The following is a 16,599-nucleotide window of genomic DNA, read 5'->3' as shown; positions in this document are numbered from 1 at the left end:
CTGGGGGAAGGCATGAAAGACTGAGTTCTCCCCCACCTGCCATGTTCTCACTCATCAGAGGACACCGGTATCTCTCGAACAAGGCTGGGTGCCTCCCCTCCCCAGCACCGTAAGGGCGGTTACTTTACGTCTCCATGCATAGGACAGAACAGAGCCCCCATTAACCTCTGTTCCTAGCCAAGCTAGGTCCCTCGCGGACCCTAGCCCAGAAAGTCAACGGAATACCCTAGGATCCTAGGCACATACTCTACCTCCAAGGCAAACACAGCATCCGTAGGAAAATCTGAGACCTCTGCTCCCAGGGGGACAAAAGGGCACTCGAAGTCCACATGGAGGCCATAGAGGCTACGAGAGGCTAAAGGCTCCTCTGGCCGAACCAGCACCCCGAGAGTGGGACGCGCCCAGCGCCTCCCTGCGCTCCTAGCGCCCGCATTGCCCCCAGCGGTACCCAGAGCTACCGCCTTGGTCTCGTGACGCGCCGGGCCACTCCCTAGCCCCGCCCCGCCGGTGCCCATTGGCCAAGCCGGGTTCTGGAGGCGGGGCGTTTACCCGGCCCTAGCCAGGCCCGGGAACCCCCGGGAGGCGGAGGCGGAGGAGGTGGCGGCGGTGGCGGCGGTGGCGGCGGCGGCGGCGTTAGAGCCATGGGCGCTGACGCGCGGTCTTCGGGGGTCTGCGCTGGCGGCGGCCGGGGCGCGGCGGGGTCCCGGACGAGCTCCTGGGCGCTGTGGCCATCGATCCCGCTTCTCTCCTTTCTCTTTTTGTTGTTGCTGGCGACGCCCAGCGCTTGGGCCGCGGGATACCAGGTGAGCGCGGCCAGCGAGCGGAAATGTACAAGAGCCAGAGTGAAGCCTCCAGTAGGGTCCGAAGGTGTGGGTGGGTCTGTTTTGTGGGTGCATAGTGAATGGTTGCTAATATGACAGTGTGGTCTGAGTGCATGCTTTGTGTCACTGAGAAGTCTGGCTGTGCGTGTCTGAGAATGGGGCTGTCTGTGTCTGCCTCCCTTGCTTCTGGACTTTGCATGCATTTACCTGTGTGATTGGACGTGAGCGGGCGAGCAGCTGTATGTGTGGCGAGGACTGGTGGAGAGCTGGGAGTCAGCTGCCTGAAGTTCTAGCTTGGCTCCTCCACTTCCTGGCTGCGTGATCTTGGCCAAGTCACTTCCCCTCTCTGATCCTCAGTGTTCTCATCTGAAAACTGGAGATTATAGCGCCCCCACCGCCCAGGCTGACTGCTTGGTATTTGCAAATGCTTAATAAACATTAGCTACTACTATTATTCCCCCAGGGTGTGAATGAGAGGTGCTCTGAGTTGTGTCAGGTGGGAGTTGCATCTGTGACACAACTATGTGTGTCCTCCCTGGGAGGGCCTGGCCCCACCTGAGTCACTTGCCTCTAAATCAAGGCTCACCTTATGTCCTCCCCAACGCCCCACTGCAGCCTGCCTCTTAACCTTGGGGTTATTGACAGGGTATGTGTGTTTGTGTTTGGGGTCCCTGTGCAGACATGCCCCAAGGTGGAGCCGGACATGCTGAACGTGCACCTGGTGGCCCACACACATGATGATGTGGGCTGGCTCAAGACGGTGGACCAGTACTTCTACGGCAGTGAGTAGAGGGTGGGGACTGACCCCTAGGACTCCCATGGCCCCTCGGAGCCCCTCGAATTCTTTTTCAGCCCTGGACATTAGGGTGGGGGCAATGCCCAGCTTGGGCTCCTGTGTCTAGGAATATGCCCCTTGGCTTGCTGGTCCCTGACTGCCTGACCCCTATTCCCACAGTCCAGAATGATGTCCAGCACGCGGGCGTGCAGTACATCCTAGACTCGGTCATCTCTTCCCTGCTGGCGGAGCCCACCCGCCGCTTCATCTATGTGGAAATCGCTTTCTTTTCTCGTTGGTGGCGACAGCAGACAAATGCAACGCAGGAAATCGTGCGGGACCTGGTGCGCCAGGGTGAGCCTGCCCTAAGGAAGTGAAAAGAGGAAACCCAGCCCAACTTCTGTTTCTACTACTCTGGCTTCTGAGATTTTTATCATACCAAGTGCTGCCTGTATGTGGCTGCACCTGCCTGGAATTTCTCTGTATTTGGAGAACTCCTGTGCGTCCTGTAAGGCCCCACCTCCAGTGAATCCTCTGAAAAGCCTGCCATGCCAGGAGGCCTTCTGTTCAGTATCTCTCTACACTGGCCTGGGGGTGACCTCTCTTCGCCTCTCAGGCCTGGGCATGCAGGCAGGTCTTCTCGTCCCGGCATCACCAACCCCGGCTCCACTCCCGGCCCTGACAGCTGACTTGGACTTTGCCCCTCCCGGCACAGGACGCCTAGAGTTTGCCAATGGTGGCTGGGTGATGAACGATGAGGCGGCCACCCACTACGGAGCCATCATCGACCAGATGACACTCGGGCTGCGCTTCCTGGAGGACACGTTTGGCAGCGACGGGCGCCCCCGTGTGGCCTGGCACATCGACCCCTTCGGCCACTCTAGGGAGCAGGCCTCGCTGTTCGCGCAGGTCTTTTCCTGGCCTCTTGGGCCAGCCCCTTCATTCCCTCTGACTCCTCCTCCGGTCACTCAAGCCCCTCCCTTCCCTGAAAGTTCACGCGGACCAGGCCCTGCCCCTGGCCCTCTCGCCCCTTGAGACCCTGCCTCTTGGGTGACCTGTGAATCCCATTCCTTTTCTGCTCTGGCCTTGACCCTGCTCTGCCCCAGCCTAGGCTGACCCCCCGCACCTTCATGTCCAGCTGGCTCCTCCCCCTCCCCGACCCCACCCCGTCTGCTCTGATCCTGGCTCCTCCCCAAGTGTTTTTCCGCTGGCTTCATTACCTGTGCCATGACCCCTCCTCCTTGCCGTGCTTAGGCTGCGGAAAGGGTAAGACCTCCTTGAGCTGGGGAAGGTGGAGGTGGGTTCTAGCGTTGGATCAGCTCCCTCCCGGCGCTCCCGCAGGACTTCCCGACCCTCCCCAAGTTCGAAATGAACTGGAGGGCCTCCCTGGTTTTAGACCTGGTTTTTCTATCCGTGCTCTGAAGGGGTGGCGGTTGGTGAGGAGAGGGCTAGACCCTTATTTATCCTGCCCTCTCCTGCTCTCCCATCCCGCTCCTCATCCTGCCCCACCTCCAGATGGGTTTTGACGGCTTCTTCTTCGGACGCCTGGATTATCAAGACAAGAGCGCGAGGAAGGAGAAGATGGAAATGGAGCAGGTGTGGCGGGCCAGCGCCAGCCTGAAGCCCCCCACCGCGGACCTCTTCACCAGTAAGGGGGTGGAGTGGGGAGAGGGCTGCCCCCACGCTCAGAAGGGCCCTGGGCTTGGTTTTATAGCCAGCTGTCACTGTCTTGAAATTCTTAGTAATTTAGGAACAAGGGCCCAGCATTTGCACTTTGCACTGGGCCCCGCAAATTCTGAAGTCCGTCCCCTGTGGGGCCTGGCAGGTCTAGGGGGTGGGGCCACCCCTGAGCCTGGTGCGGTCCACAGGTGTGCTCCCCAACATTTACAACCCACCGGATGGTCTGTGCTGGGACACGCTGTGTGCCGACAGGCCCTTTGTGGAGGACCCACTCAGCCCTGAGTACAACGCCAAGGACCTGGTCCATTACTTCCTGAAGTTGGCCACTGCCCAGGTAACCTGGTATCCAGAACCTGTGCCTCTGGTGTACTTGCACGGGGCCCTTCCACTGGCCCAGGCAATCCTTAGCACCTCCTCACCATCCTCGGAGGAAGGTAGTATTCCGTTCACCATCACTATGCCCTCCTCCTGGATTTGTGTGCGTTCCTGACTAGAAATGCGGACCCCTGCACCACTGCACACCTCCACCATGATCATGAGACAGCGTGGCACAGTGCCTCAGTACCCACGTCTGGGTGGTGAGCCCAAGAGAATTACTCAACAGCTTGTGGCTATTTTTCTGTATGTCCCTCTGCTCCCGTGTGACACACTTCCACCCCTGCCCCCCATGCCTCTGTGCACCCACATTCTTGACCACATATATATCGAGACACAGCTGTCCACAGGGGTGGCCCAGGACACCCTGGCCTGAGGACACCCCCCATCCCACCTACAGGGCCAGCAATACCGCACCAACCACACTGTGATGACCATGGGCTCAGACTTCCAATATGAGAATGCCAACATGTGGTTCAAGAACCTTGACAAGCTCATCCAGCTGGTCAACGCCCAGGTGAGTGTGCCTACCCCGTGGGCACCTGTGCTTGTATCCCTGGGCCTTGGGTCACGTACATTATTTATGGGTGCTATCTTAGTTTTCTATTGCTGCTTTAACAAGTTACCACAAACTTAGTGGCTTAAAACAACAGAAATCATGTTATCTTACAGTTCTGTAGGTCACAAGTCTGACATGGGTCTCACTGGGCTAAAATCAAGATGTCAGCAGGGCTGCATTCCTTCTGAAAGCTCTAGGGAAAAGTCTCCTGGCCTTGTCCAGCTTCTAGAGGCTGCCCACATTCCTTGGCTCACGGCCCCCTCCTCCATCCTCAAAGCCACCAACATAGCAGCTCTCTGACCCTGCCTCTGGTGTTACATCTCTTTTTCTCACTCTCACTTCTTTCTCCTCCCTCTTCAACTTTTAGAGACCCTTGTGATTACATTGGACCCACTAGATAATCCAGGATAATCTCTCTAGTTTAGGGTCAGCTGATTAACAGCCTTAATTCTGCAGTCTTAATTCCCTTTTGCCATGTAACCTAACATAGTCACAGGTTCTGGGGATTAGGACATGGACATCTTTCGGTGGCCATTATTCTGTCTACCGTGGATGTATTGATGTGGCCTCTGTAAATGGTCTGTGGCTATGTGGGCAGGCATTCACTCTCCCATCAGCACAGAACCTCGTCTCCCCCCCCCCCCCCATCATTTCATCCCCAGAGTTGTCTACTGGCACAGTCTTTTTTATTTTTATTTATTTAAAAAATTTACTTACTTACTTACTTATTTATTTATTTATTTATTTATTTATTTATTTATTTATTTATTTATGGCTGCGTTGGGTCTTCGTTGCTGTGCGCGGGCTTTCTCTAGTTGCGGTGAGCGGGGGCTACTCCTCGTTGTGGTGCGCGGGCTTCTCATTGTTTTGGCTTCTCTTGTTGCTGAGCACGGGCTCTAGGCGCGCAGGCTTCAGTAGTTGTGGCACATGGGCTCAGTAGTTGTGGCTTGCAGGCTCTAGAGCTCAGGCTCAGTAGTTGTGGCTCACGGGCTTAGCTACTCCGTGGCATATGGGATCTTCCCGGACCAGGGATTGAACCTGTGTCCCCTGCATTGGCAGGCAGATTCTTAACCACTGTGCCACCAGAGAAGCCCTGGCACAGTCTTTAATGTCCTCACCTTCCACGCGCTCCCTGCACTGCTGTTTCACCAAAAACAGCTCTCAGTAACGTCACCAAGGGCCTTCCAGAAGACATTTCCCACTCCTCCCCAAGCCCCTGGTCCCTGAGGAGGCTTCAACACCTTGACTACTTCCTCCTGCAAATACCGTGTTCCTGGGCTGCCAGAAGATCACATTCTTTTGGTTTTTCTCCTGCCTGCTCCTTCACACACTCCATTTTACTGGAAATGGAGTTCCTTTGGTTCAAATCCTGGTTTTGCCACTTACTGGCTCTGTGACCTTGAGGAATGTTCTTAAGCAGTCAGTGCCTCAATTTTCTTATCTAGGAAATGGGCATAATGGTGGTTCCCAGCTGACAGGGCTATTGATGAAAGTTTAATGAGTTCATTTGCATAGACCAGTAGACCAGTGCCAGGTAAATAATAAGTATTATGGTTGTTTATTATTATTATTTGGGGCTGAAAATCTTCTGCGGCTTCAAGACACCAGTTGCAATGTCTTCTTCTCTAGGAAGCCTTCACCAGGCCCCAGCCAAGCTCTTGCTCTTTCCTCTGTGCTCACAGGAGTCCCCACAAATACCTGTGATGATACACCTAGGCTGACTGTAACCAACTGACTATCTGTTCAGTTTCTCTCCTCTGCACTTGGCTGTGAATACCGTGAGAGCAGGGCTAGCCTCTGGTTGTAAATTGTGTCCACAATCCTGAGCATGCTGCAGAATCAAGTGATTGTTTGCTCAGTGAATACAGTGTGTGTGTATGTAAATCTGTACATGAGTGTGTGTTCAGGGGTGTAGATGTGTGTCTGCACATAAAGGCATGTAGTCCTATGCACTTCTCTTCATTCACTCAAGTGTTTGTTTTGTTTATTTTTTTAATTAAAGTATAGTTGATTTACAATATTGTATTGTATTACAAATATTGTATTAGTTTCAGGTGTACAGCAAAGTGATTCAGTTATATATATATTTTTCAGGTTATTTTCTATTATAGGTTATTACAAGATGTCAAATATAAATCCCTGTGTTATACAGTAAATCCTTGTTGCTTATCTATTTTATGTATAGTAGATTATATCTGTCAATCCTATACTCCTAATTTATCCCTCCCCCCCTCCCTTTCCCCTTAGGTAACCATAAGTTTGTTTTCTATGTCTGTGAGTCTGTTTCTGTTTTGTATATAGATTCATTTGTATTATTTTTTAGATTCCACATATAAGTGATATCATATAGTATCTGTCTTTCTCTGACTTCACTAAGTATAATATTCTCTAGGTCATTCAAGTGTTTATTGAGCACCTACTGTGTACGAGGCACTGGGGACACAACTCGAGCAGAACAAACATCCTTTAACTCACGGAGGTCACCTTCTTGTTCCTCCACCTCCCTCAGTTGAAAGTGAGCCTCCATTCATTGTAACAGTTGTGTCATCTGGCAATAACCTTACAGTGCTGAGGAGTTATTCCTGTCCTATAATGTCATATTTAGTTTTTCCATGAAAGTTTTAAATAATAAAATTGGAATTATTTAAAGTTTAGTAAAATCTCAGGTTTATTCTTGCATCCCTGAAATTCTCTCCAGGCTGGTAATATTTAGCTTCGGCCAACATTCATTTTCACACTTGGCCATTGGTTTGCACTCAAACTGTGTATTAAGAGAATCTGAACCGACTGGATGCATGAATGTGTGCACATGTGTGTGTGTGAGTAGGTATGTGCACGCTTGTGGGCCCCCCCCTCCCTGGGCTCCTGAGGGCTCACACACTGACACCTCCCCGCAGCAACAGGCCAACGGGAGCCGCGTCAATGTTCTCTACTCCACTCCGGCCTGTTATCTCTGGCAGCTGAACAAGGCCAACCTCACCTGGTATTTGGGGGGACTGGGGAGCCTGGGGGGGGGTGGCATGCCCTGTGGGTCGTGACCCTGCCCTCAATGCCGCTGCCGTTGCAGGTCGCTGAAAGAGGATGACTTCTTCCCCTACGCCGACGGCCCCCACATGTTCTGGACCGGTTACTTTTCCAGCCGGCCTGCCCTCAAACGCTATGAGCGCCTAAGCTACAACTTCCTGCAGGTAGGTGGGCGCCAGGCTCAAGGGGGTGGCTCAGGGGTCCTGACAGGCCTGGTGCCCCAGCGTACCCCCTGCTCTACAGGTGTGCAACCAGCTGGAGGCGCTGGTGGGTCCGGCAGCCAACGTGGGACCCTATGGTTCCGGAGACAGTGCACCCCTCAGTAGGTGTCCAGAGGGTGAGGGGACGGGGGCGAGGCTGAAGCTGGACTCCAGACCTCCACTGCCCCCTCGAGTCCCTTCTTAAAGCCCCTAAGAACTCAGCCTGCCAGCACATGACTTTTCACGTCTCCTTGGGGTGGGGGGCCGAGAGTCCTGCGGAGACCCCACCTGGCTCACCATCTGCCTGCAGATGAGGCGATGGCCGTGCTCCAGCACCACGATGCGGTCAGCGGCACCTCCCGCCAGCACGTGGCCAATGACTACGCTCGCCAACTTGCAGAAGGCTGGGGGCCCTGCGAGGTGCGGGGGCGGAGCCTGGGAGAGGCGGAGACAGGAAGGGGCAGGCCCTGGAACAGAAGGGGCGGGGCCGGTACGGGGCGCGGTCGAAACCAGCGGAGTGGTGTCTGGAAGGGCTCGTGGGGCGGGGCTTGTGGAAGGAGGGGCGGGTCCTGGGATGGGAGGGGCGGAGAAGGCAGGGGCGAGGCTGGGGGCGGGGCGGCCAGAGCATACTTTTCACTTTAAGCGCCTCCCCAGGTTCTCCTGAGCAATGCACTGGCGCGGCTCAGTGGCTCCAAGGAGGACTTCACGTTCTGTCGCAAGCTCAACATCAGCGTTTGTCCGCTCACCCAGACCTCGGAGAGCGTGAGCCGGCCTGGACGGGGAGGGGCGGGGCCGGGGGACCGGTCCCGTGGGTGGTGGGTGGGACGAGAGCCGGCGAAACCGCCCGGCGGCGGGGCTGATGGGCTCTCGAGGCCTCAGCCGGTTGCTGATCACTCTGGGGCGAGGTCACTGGGGTCTCAGTGATGCTGCGGCAGGACGGAGACCAGTGCACCACTTGGGGGTTTGAATCACCCAGGGACGTTGCTGCACATGGTGGGTGGATTTGCAGAAGGCCTATGGTGACCCGTGCCTGCTCTGACCCTCCCACCCCAGTTCCAGGTGACCATTTATAACCCCTTGGGGCGGAAAGTGGATTGGATGGTGCGGCTGCCTGTCAGCAAACACGTTTTCCTCGTGAGGGACCCCAGTGGCACAGTTGTGCCCAGCGATGTAAGCCCACTCGACAAATATTTTTCCCTGAATACCACAACCCATGAATACCTAACCCCTTGGAAACCTCCCGCCATGGGCATTTCTCTCTTCGCCCCGTGGACACTTCCCGCAGGTTTATTTCCCTCCATGGATCTCTCCTTTCATGGACACCTCCCTCTCTTGGATACCTCCCCCTCCATGAACACCTTCTGCCCATTACTGTCTCTTCCTCTGAATATCTTCCCCCTCTACCCCTTAATATCACACCCCCTTGGGAACATTCCCCCCTCCCATGAGTATCTTCCCCCCCCTTTTTAAAAATGTATTTTATTTATTTATTTTTGGCTGCGTTGGGTCTTTTATGCTGCACGTGGGCTTTCTCTAGTTGCGGCGAGCGGGGGCTATTCTTTTTTTTTTTAAACATACATTATTTATTTATTTATTTATTTATTTTATTTTTTGGCTGTGTTGGTTCTTCGTTTCTGTGTGAGGGCTTTCTCCAGTTGTGGCGAGCGGGGGCCACTCTTCATCGCGGTGCGCGGGCCTCTCACTGTTGCGGCCTCTCGTTGCGGAGCACAGCTCCAGACGCGCAGGCTCAGTAGTTGTGGCACACAGGCTTAGTTGCTCCGCGGCATGTGGGATCTTCCCGGACCAGGGCTCGAACCCGTGTCCCCTGCATCGGCAGGCAGACTCTCAACCACTGCGCCACCAGGGAAGCCCAAGGGGGCTATTCTTCGTTGTGGTGCGGGTGCTTCTCATTGCAGTGGTTTCTCTTGTTGCGGAGCACAGGCTCTAGGTGCGTGGGCTTCAGTAGTTGTGGCACGCAGGCTCAGTAGTTGTGGCACGCGGGCTCTAAAGCTCAGGCTCAGTAGTTGTGGTGCACGGGCTTAGTTGCTCCACAGCATGTGGGATCTTCCCGGACCAGGGCTTGAACCCGTGTTCCCTGCATTGGCAGGCGGATTCTTAACCACTGTGCCACCAGGGAAGCCCTCTTCCCCTTTTAAATATCTCCCCATGAAAAAGTTTCCTGTTTATGAATATTCCCCTTATCCTGGAAGGCCTCTTCCCACTAACCTCTTCCTCCCCCAAGAATCTGTCTTTCCCTCCCTCCCCTGTCTCAAGGATCTCTTCCTGCATTTACTCCCTCACTTCTCCCACCTCCCACAGTAGCTCCACCCTCCTAGTGGATTTTTCCCACCTTATGAATCTTCGCAATCTTTTTTTTTTTTTTTTTGGCCATGCAGCTTGCAGGATCTTTGTTCCCCAATCAGGGATCGAACCCATGTGCCCCCTGCAGTGGAAGCGCTGAGTCCTAATCACTAGACTGCCAGGGAATTCCCTCTTTGCAGTCTTTAACTCAGCATTTCTGACACTCGCATCGCCTCTGCCCAACTCCTAAATTTCTTCTCCCCATCCTGGAACTCCTTCCCCTTCTCAAGTTTGACCCCTCCCTGTATGTGTGGTGTGGCTTTATATGTGTACTCACAGCTTCTTGACTTGGTTTCCTTCCTCCCTTACCCGAGGTGGTGATGATTCCCAGCTCAGACAGTCAGGATCTGCTTTTCTCAGCCTCAGTGCCTGCCTTGGGCTTCAGCATCTACTCAGTAACCCAAGTGCCTGGCCAAAGCCCCCAGGCCCACATCCACCATCCCAGATCCCAGAAGCCCTGGTCTCGTGTCTTGGTCATCCAGAATGAGGTGAGACCCTATTCATATCCCCTTCCATTCCCGGGTGACAAATTTGAGATGTGGCAGTAAGCCACATGGACCCTGGGTCAGTGGGTCTTAGGTTCATGGTCTAGCATCATCAGCCCCCCATTGTGTGTCCTCAAGTGAGTGACCGTCTTCCTTTGAGCCTCAGTGTCCTCTCCTGGGGCTGTTATGAGGACCCAATGTAATCATGGGTGACACTTGACAGAAATGTCAGAGCTGATGGAGGTAGGGTTTTGCAAATTAAGTGAGGCATGTCAGAGACTTGGGTGAGGGAGCCGTGTGGCCATTTGGGGGAAGAGGGATCCAGTCAGGTAGGGAGCAGCAGACACAAAAGCCCTCAAGTAGGCGAGTGTTGGGTGTTCGAAGAACACTCAGTGTGGCTGAAACAGGGTGTTGGGGTGGAGGTGATAGGTCAGATCATGTGAGCCTTAAGGGCAGGCTGAGGGGAGGACTCTGGCTTTTACTGTGAAGGAACCACGGGAGAAACAGGGTTGCATTAAGACTCTTGTGGGTCCTAGCACTTTGGGCTTTGTGGGTCCCTCCTTCCATAAAAATATGTTAAAAATTGTATTTCATGATAGTATGGATATTAACATGAATATTAACCATGCAGGCTTCAGTATAATATATTCATTATTATTTCATTCAAGTTTTCTTCTGAACCTAAAAGAAATTGAGATTTATACTTTTCCATGGGTCCTAAAAATCTTGTGGGTCCTGGCACTGTGGTTCCTCTGTCAGTTGCATAAGCAGCCTGGGTCCTGAGCAGATGGGCTGTGATCTCACTTCTGGTGTTATAGGCACCTTTTGGCGGTTATGGGGGGAAAAGACTGGGGAGCAAGCATGGAAGGTGGGACACCAGGAAGGGGTTGGCTGCAGTCCAGGAATGCCATGGAGGTGGTGAGAAGTGGTCAGATTGAGGGTAAGGTAGAAAGCGGAGCTGTTCGGATTTGCTAAAAGAGTCAGAGGTGAGGAGTGAGAGAGAGAGAGGAGGGAAGGGTGGGTGACTCCAGGGTTTTCTCCTGAGCCCCAGGAAGGATGAAGCTGCCGTTGGCTGAAGCGGTGGTCATTACTGTCTGTCCACCCTTTTCTCCCCAGTACATCCGGGCTAGGTTTGACCCCGACTCAGGGCTCTTGATGGAGTTGGAGAACCTGGACCAGAACCTCCGGCTGCCTGTTCGCCAAGCCTTCTACTGGTGAGGGAGGACCACCAGGTCAGGAAGCAGGTGTGAGCAGAGCTGGGGTCCCTTGCCTGACTCTCACCTGCCCTGGCCCCAGGTACAACGCCAGTACAGGCAACAGTCTAAGCTCCCAGGTCTCAGGTGCCTACATCTTCAGACCCAACCGACAGGAACCACTGCTTGTGAGCCACTGGGCTCAAACCCACCTTGTGAAGGTGAGGGGTTAAGACTGATGAGTGGGTACCTGGGGATGGGGCATGTCGGGGGTGTGTGTGTGGAGGGTGGTGTGCCATGTGTGCGGTGGGGGTTGGATTTACATCTCCAACAAATAAGAAGGCTAAGACCCGAGGGGAATACTTGAGGATCCTCCCACAGGGTTGATATTCATGGCTGGTTGTGTGACAGTCACGCCATGGAAGCACATAGAAAGGCATTCACATCTGTTGTGAGTGTCAAGATTATACTTAGCTTTTGAAATTGGGGGTGGGGTGTTCCCATTTGGCCAACAGATAGGGAGAGCCAGGTGTAACTGCTTGCAGATTTCACCAAGGATCTGTGGTAGGAGGGGATTTTATCTGGGGTGGATATTTAAAGGTTCACACTTGGATAGGGCTTGGGTGATTCTAAGTTAGGGTGGATATTTGAGGGTGCATCTGGCTGGGAACAGGGGCTCAGGCTTGTGGGGTTTCCTGGGGCCTCTCGTTGACGTTTCCTCTTAGGGTGGGAATGGGGCAGGTAACGGCAAGCCTCACATTTGACATGATTCTCCTTGAGGTGAATGCCTCCATGCCTGGGTCACTGTATTAGGATATAGTTTTGCTTCCTGTAACAGAGTTACCCAAATTAACCATGCCTAAAACAAGATGGACGTTTCTTTCCATCTAACGGAAAGTCCGGGCAGGTGGGATGGTTCAGTAGTCATCTAGTCTTCTATCTTTTTTTATTTTTTAATTTAAAAAATTTTTTTGGCTGCGTTGGGTCTTTGTTGCTGTGTGCGGGCTTTTTCTCTAGTTGCGGAGAGGGGGGGCTACTCTTCATTACGGCGCGCAGGCTTCTCATTGCGGCGGCTTCTCTTGTTGTGGAGCACGGACTCTAGGTGCGCGGGCTTCAGTAGTTGTGGCTTGTGGGCTCTAGAATGCAGGCTCAGTAGTTGTGGCGCACAGGCTTAGTTGCTCTGTGGCATGTGGGATCTTCCTGGACCAGGACTCAAACCCATGTCCCCTGAATTGGAAGGCAGATTCTTAACCACTGTGCCACCAGGGAAGTCCTAGTCTTCTATCTTATTGCTCTACCCTCCTTAACATTCAGCTTCCACCTCATGGCCCAATATGGCTGCTCAAGCTCCAGCCATCACATTTGCATTTGAGCCACTGGAAGAGGGAAAGGGGCAAGGAACATTGTTCACACCACTTTGACTGGGCCCAACATGGTCACACAGCTACTCAGAACCTCAGGGAAGATGAAACAGTACAGTCTATTCCCAGTAGCCACGTGCTAAGCTAGAATCCTGTTCTAAGGAGGAGAGATAGGGTAATGGTGGGCAGCAAGCATGTATGCCAAACTCAAAAAATTACATGGCTATGACTGAGGTACAAAGTGTGGGCATCACACCTAGGCAGGTGGGGGAGGTGGGTGGGGCTCCCAAGCTATTAGCAGGGTTGACCCTGATGTAGGCCTTTGTGAGCTTCACAGCAGGGGTGGACATTTGCAGGGCTCACCTCTGCTCAGCTGCACGCTTACACCTGCCCTTCACCCCCATATGCCTGCAGACAGCCTTGGTGCAGGAAGTGCACCAGAACTTCTCAGCCTGGTGTTCCCAGGTGGTTCGCCTGTACCCGGGACAGCGGCACCTGGAGCTGGAGTGGACGGTGGGGCCAATACCTGTGGGGTGAGTGGTGGAGGCTGGGAGTGGGGGCTGAGCGAAGGGCAGAGTGGAGTTAAGGTGAGGCTCACCACCTTGCCATCCCATTGGGTATAGTGATGGCTGGGGGAAGGAGGTCATCAGTCGCTTTGACACTGTGCTGGAGACAGACGGACTCTTCTACACTGACAGCAATGGCCGGGAGATCCTGGAGAGGAGGTGGGGTGACTGGGGGCACTGAGGGGTGGTCTGTGGTCTGTTGGGGCCCAGGGGCAGTGGGGGCACCTGCTGATCCTAATGAATGTGGGAGGGAGAGGGTGAGGGGGGAGTGAAGAGTGGGTGAGCGGGGAAGGGGAGCCAGACCCCAGGCCTGATCAGATCCCATCCCACCCCACCCCAGGCGGGATTATCGACTCACCTGGAAGCTGAACCAGACTGAGCCAGTGGCAGGAAACTACTATCCAGTTAACAGTCGCATTTACATCACGGTACCCATCCCCCATCCTGCTCCCGACATCTTCCTGACACCCCTTTACAGAGCAGGGGTTACCTCTCATTCTTAACATCTCCGGACTGTCCTCAGCAGTCTCCACCATCCTTGTGAGGCCTGCCTGGGGGCCAGGGCTGGCTGGAAGTGCAGCCCCTCACTCACCCCTTGCCCCCCAGGATGGGAACGTGCAGCTGACTGTGTTGACTGACCGCTCCCAGGGGGGCAGCAGCCTGAGTGACGGCTCCTTAGAGCTCATGGTGAGTGGTCCGAGCCCCATCTAAGTCAGGGTCCTCCCACCAGTTCCCTCCCTGGCCCCCTGCAGGACCTTGAAGCAAGTTTCTGTTGCTAGGTGCATCCCTCCGTTTGTGGTCCCTGCTAAGCGGAGCCCTCCATTCCTATGTGAGACATTTACTCCGTGCTTTTATCCAATCCTTACCCGAGCCTCCCCTCCAGGCCCTGATTTGCCCTATCCACGCCCGCATTAGATCCTTACCTCCCTCTGTCCTAGTCCCTTGTTAGGTCGGATCCCCACTTCTACTGGGGACCCCCTACCAGACCTTCGTCCTCATCCGTTCCACCCCAATCTTCAATTTTTCTTGAAATTCCCACTTGCTTTTACCCAATTTCTGGCCCGGAAATTGGCTAGAAGGAACCTCACCCTCTCCTGGCCACTCTCCCCGCAGGTGCACAGAAGGCTGCTGAGAGACGATGCCCGCGGAGTAGGGGAGCCGTTGCTGGAGGAGGGGTCGGGGCTTTGGGTGCGAGGGCGCCACCTCGTGCTGCTGGACAAGGCCCGGACCGCGGCCGCCGGGCACCGGTTGCAGGCGGAGAAGGAGGTCCTGGCCCCGCAGGTGGTGCTGGCCCGAGGTGGCGGCGCCCCCTACCGCCTCGAGGTCGCCCCTCGCACGCAGGTGAGGGGCGGTGGGGCCGGTAGAAAGAGGACCCGAAGGAAGCCTGCGGAGGAGGGGCGGGGTTGAGGGCGGATTTACCTAGGCTTAACTGGGACCCACCTCGCCTGCCCCTACTTGTCCTGGGGAGGACGTATGCTAGTCCAGTCCCCTTAGCTCAGCCGCGTCACCCCGGCAGCCTTGGCCCGGCCCTCTCGTCTACTCACCTCCTCCAGCCGGGTCTCTCCACTCTCCCTCCCCGCCCTAACTCAGTCTCAGACCAAATCCTTTCTGCCCCCAACCTGGCACCGCCCCGTCCCCTCATTGGCTCTGTCCTGGGTGAGCCCCGCCACTCCCCGGGTAAGCCCCGCCCCCTCACCGCGGCCAAGGCCCGCCCCTCCACGCTGGGTCTCCGCCTCCTGACCGCCGCTCAGTCCCGCCCCTCTTGGCTCAGCCCCGCGCCACTCTTCACCGCAGTTTTCGGGGTTGCGCCGAGAGCTGCCGCCTTCCGTGCATCTACTAACATTAGCCCGCTGGGGCCCGGAGACGCTGCTGCTGCGCTTAGAGCACCAGTTCGCCGTAGGGGAGGACTCGGGCCGCAACCTGAGCTCTCCGGTGACCTTGGACTTGACGGTGAGGAGAAAGGAGGTGGGAAGGAGACAGGAGAGAGGCGGGAGGGGAAACCCCAGCTTTGTCCCAACACAGCCCGGCCGGCCCATCCACTGCCCGCAGGACCTGTTCTCCGCCTTCACCATCACCGACCTGCGGGAGACCACGCTGGCGGCCAACCAGCTCCGGGCCCACGCCTCCAGGCTCCAGTGGATACCAAACACGGGTGGGGGCCTGCCCAGAGCTGGGGGCCGGGTGGGAGGTGTGGGAATGTTGACCAGGTCCAGGTATAGAGCTCGAGGGCCTGAGTCGGTCGGTGTTCAGATCCGGGTTTGGGGTTTAAGGGACTGAGGTGGGTCCAGCAAACTAGGGGTAGGTCTTGAGGGTTTGAGAATGGAGTGCAGTCCCAAGAACAAGATTTGAGAATCTCCGTCGGTGTCTAGTTCTAGAGGCAGGCGTTGGCTTGACGGTCCTTGGGGTGGGACTTGTGGGTGTGAGGATGGTGACCAGGCACTGGGGAGGGATTTGGGGATCTGGGGGTGGTATCTAGGCCCTGGGAAGCAGTTGAAGGGTCTGCGAGTGAGGCCCTGGGGACAGATTTAAGGTGGTATGTGTGTTCAGGAGAGGGAGCACAGGCGTGGTGTGGGGTGGCATAGGGGTTTTAAGGCAAAGGAAGTCTACATCCCTCACTCCTTCTCCCCTCCACCTCCCCAGGCCCCACACCCCATCCTTCTCCTTCCCGGCTGGTCTCCACCACCATCACGCTACAGCCCATGGAAATCCGCACCTTCTTGGCCTCAGTCCAATGGGAAGAGGACGGCTAGACCCGGTGGAGGCAAGATTCCCCCAGAGCCTGAGCCCGCTCCTCCAGGGGCGGGGCAAACTCTCCCCCTTCTCCTCTTGCTGCTGCTGCTACCACCAAGGAAAGCCATTAAAATGCCACTACCAAGAATAGACTCAGGTCCAGGTGTAACTGAGTGTGGGTTTTTTTTTTTTTGAAGGCAGTGGAATTTATGACCCAGAAAGGTCAGCAAACCCTAACTGACCCTTGACCCGAGGCCTTGCAGGAAGACCACTTGCTGGTTTGAATCGTCTCACCAGAGTCTACAAGGTTCACACCGCACCTCACCTACCACTCTGTCCTCCACTCCTGCTTCACTCCTCCGTCCACTAGGGCTGTGACACAGCTGGGGTGTTTTTTGGTCTGTTTTGTTTTTTGCTACGCCCTGCGGCTTGTGAGATCTTAGTTCCCAGACCAGGGGTTGAACCCGGG

At 55.2% G+C, this 16,599-nt stretch overlaps 1 protein-coding gene across 1 annotated transcript; it reads left to right on the top strand.

Moving 5' to 3' along the window:
* The first annotated feature begins 615 nt into the window (after window positions 1-615).
* Window positions 616-16,278, top strand: MAN2B1 (mannosidase alpha class 2B member 1). The gene is made up of 24 exons (XM_068536823.1): window positions 616-803; window positions 1,501-1,603; window positions 1,777-1,950; window positions 2,312-2,505; window positions 3,112-3,244; window positions 3,465-3,610; window positions 4,052-4,168; window positions 7,108-7,193; window positions 7,278-7,398; window positions 7,478-7,556; window positions 7,745-7,854; window positions 8,089-8,196; window positions 8,488-8,604; window positions 10,110-10,283; window positions 11,397-11,494; window positions 11,577-11,694; window positions 13,249-13,367; window positions 13,458-13,559; window positions 13,741-13,828; window positions 14,007-14,087; window positions 14,514-14,741; window positions 15,195-15,350; window positions 15,450-15,552; window positions 16,041-16,278. The coding sequence occupies exons 1-24, from the start codon at window positions 642-644 to the stop codon at window positions 16,148-16,150; spliced, it is 3,027 nt and encodes a 1,008-aa protein (XP_068392924.1). The 5' UTR covers window positions 616-641; the 3' UTR covers window positions 16,151-16,278.
* The last annotated feature ends 321 nt before the right edge of the window (window positions 16,279-16,599 follow it).

Source organism: Eschrichtius robustus, chromosome 2 (genome assembly GCF_028021215.1).
Source record: "Eschrichtius robustus isolate mEscRob2 chromosome 2, mEscRob2.pri, whole genome shotgun sequence".
Lineage (NCBI taxonomy): Eukaryota > Metazoa > Chordata > Mammalia > Artiodactyla > Eschrichtiidae > Eschrichtius > Eschrichtius robustus.
The sequence above is the reverse complement of the archived record's forward strand: the minus strand, read 5'-3'. Positions and strand labels throughout refer to the sequence as shown.

Bases quoted from the DNA above. Each gene is read 5' to 3' on its own strand.
- MAN2B1 (XM_068536823.1), top strand. From the start codon at position 642: ATGGGCGCTGACGCGCGGTCTTCGGGGGTCTGCGCTGGCGGCGGCCGG. The intron at 2,506-3,111 runs GTCTTTTCCTGG...CCCCACCTCCAG, and splicing joins AGGCCTCGCTGTTCGCGCAG to ATGGGTTTTGACGGCTTCTT. The intron at 13,560-13,740 runs GTGGGGTGACTG...ACCCCACCCCAG, and splicing joins CGGGAGATCCTGGAGAGGAG to GCGGGATTATCGACTCACCT.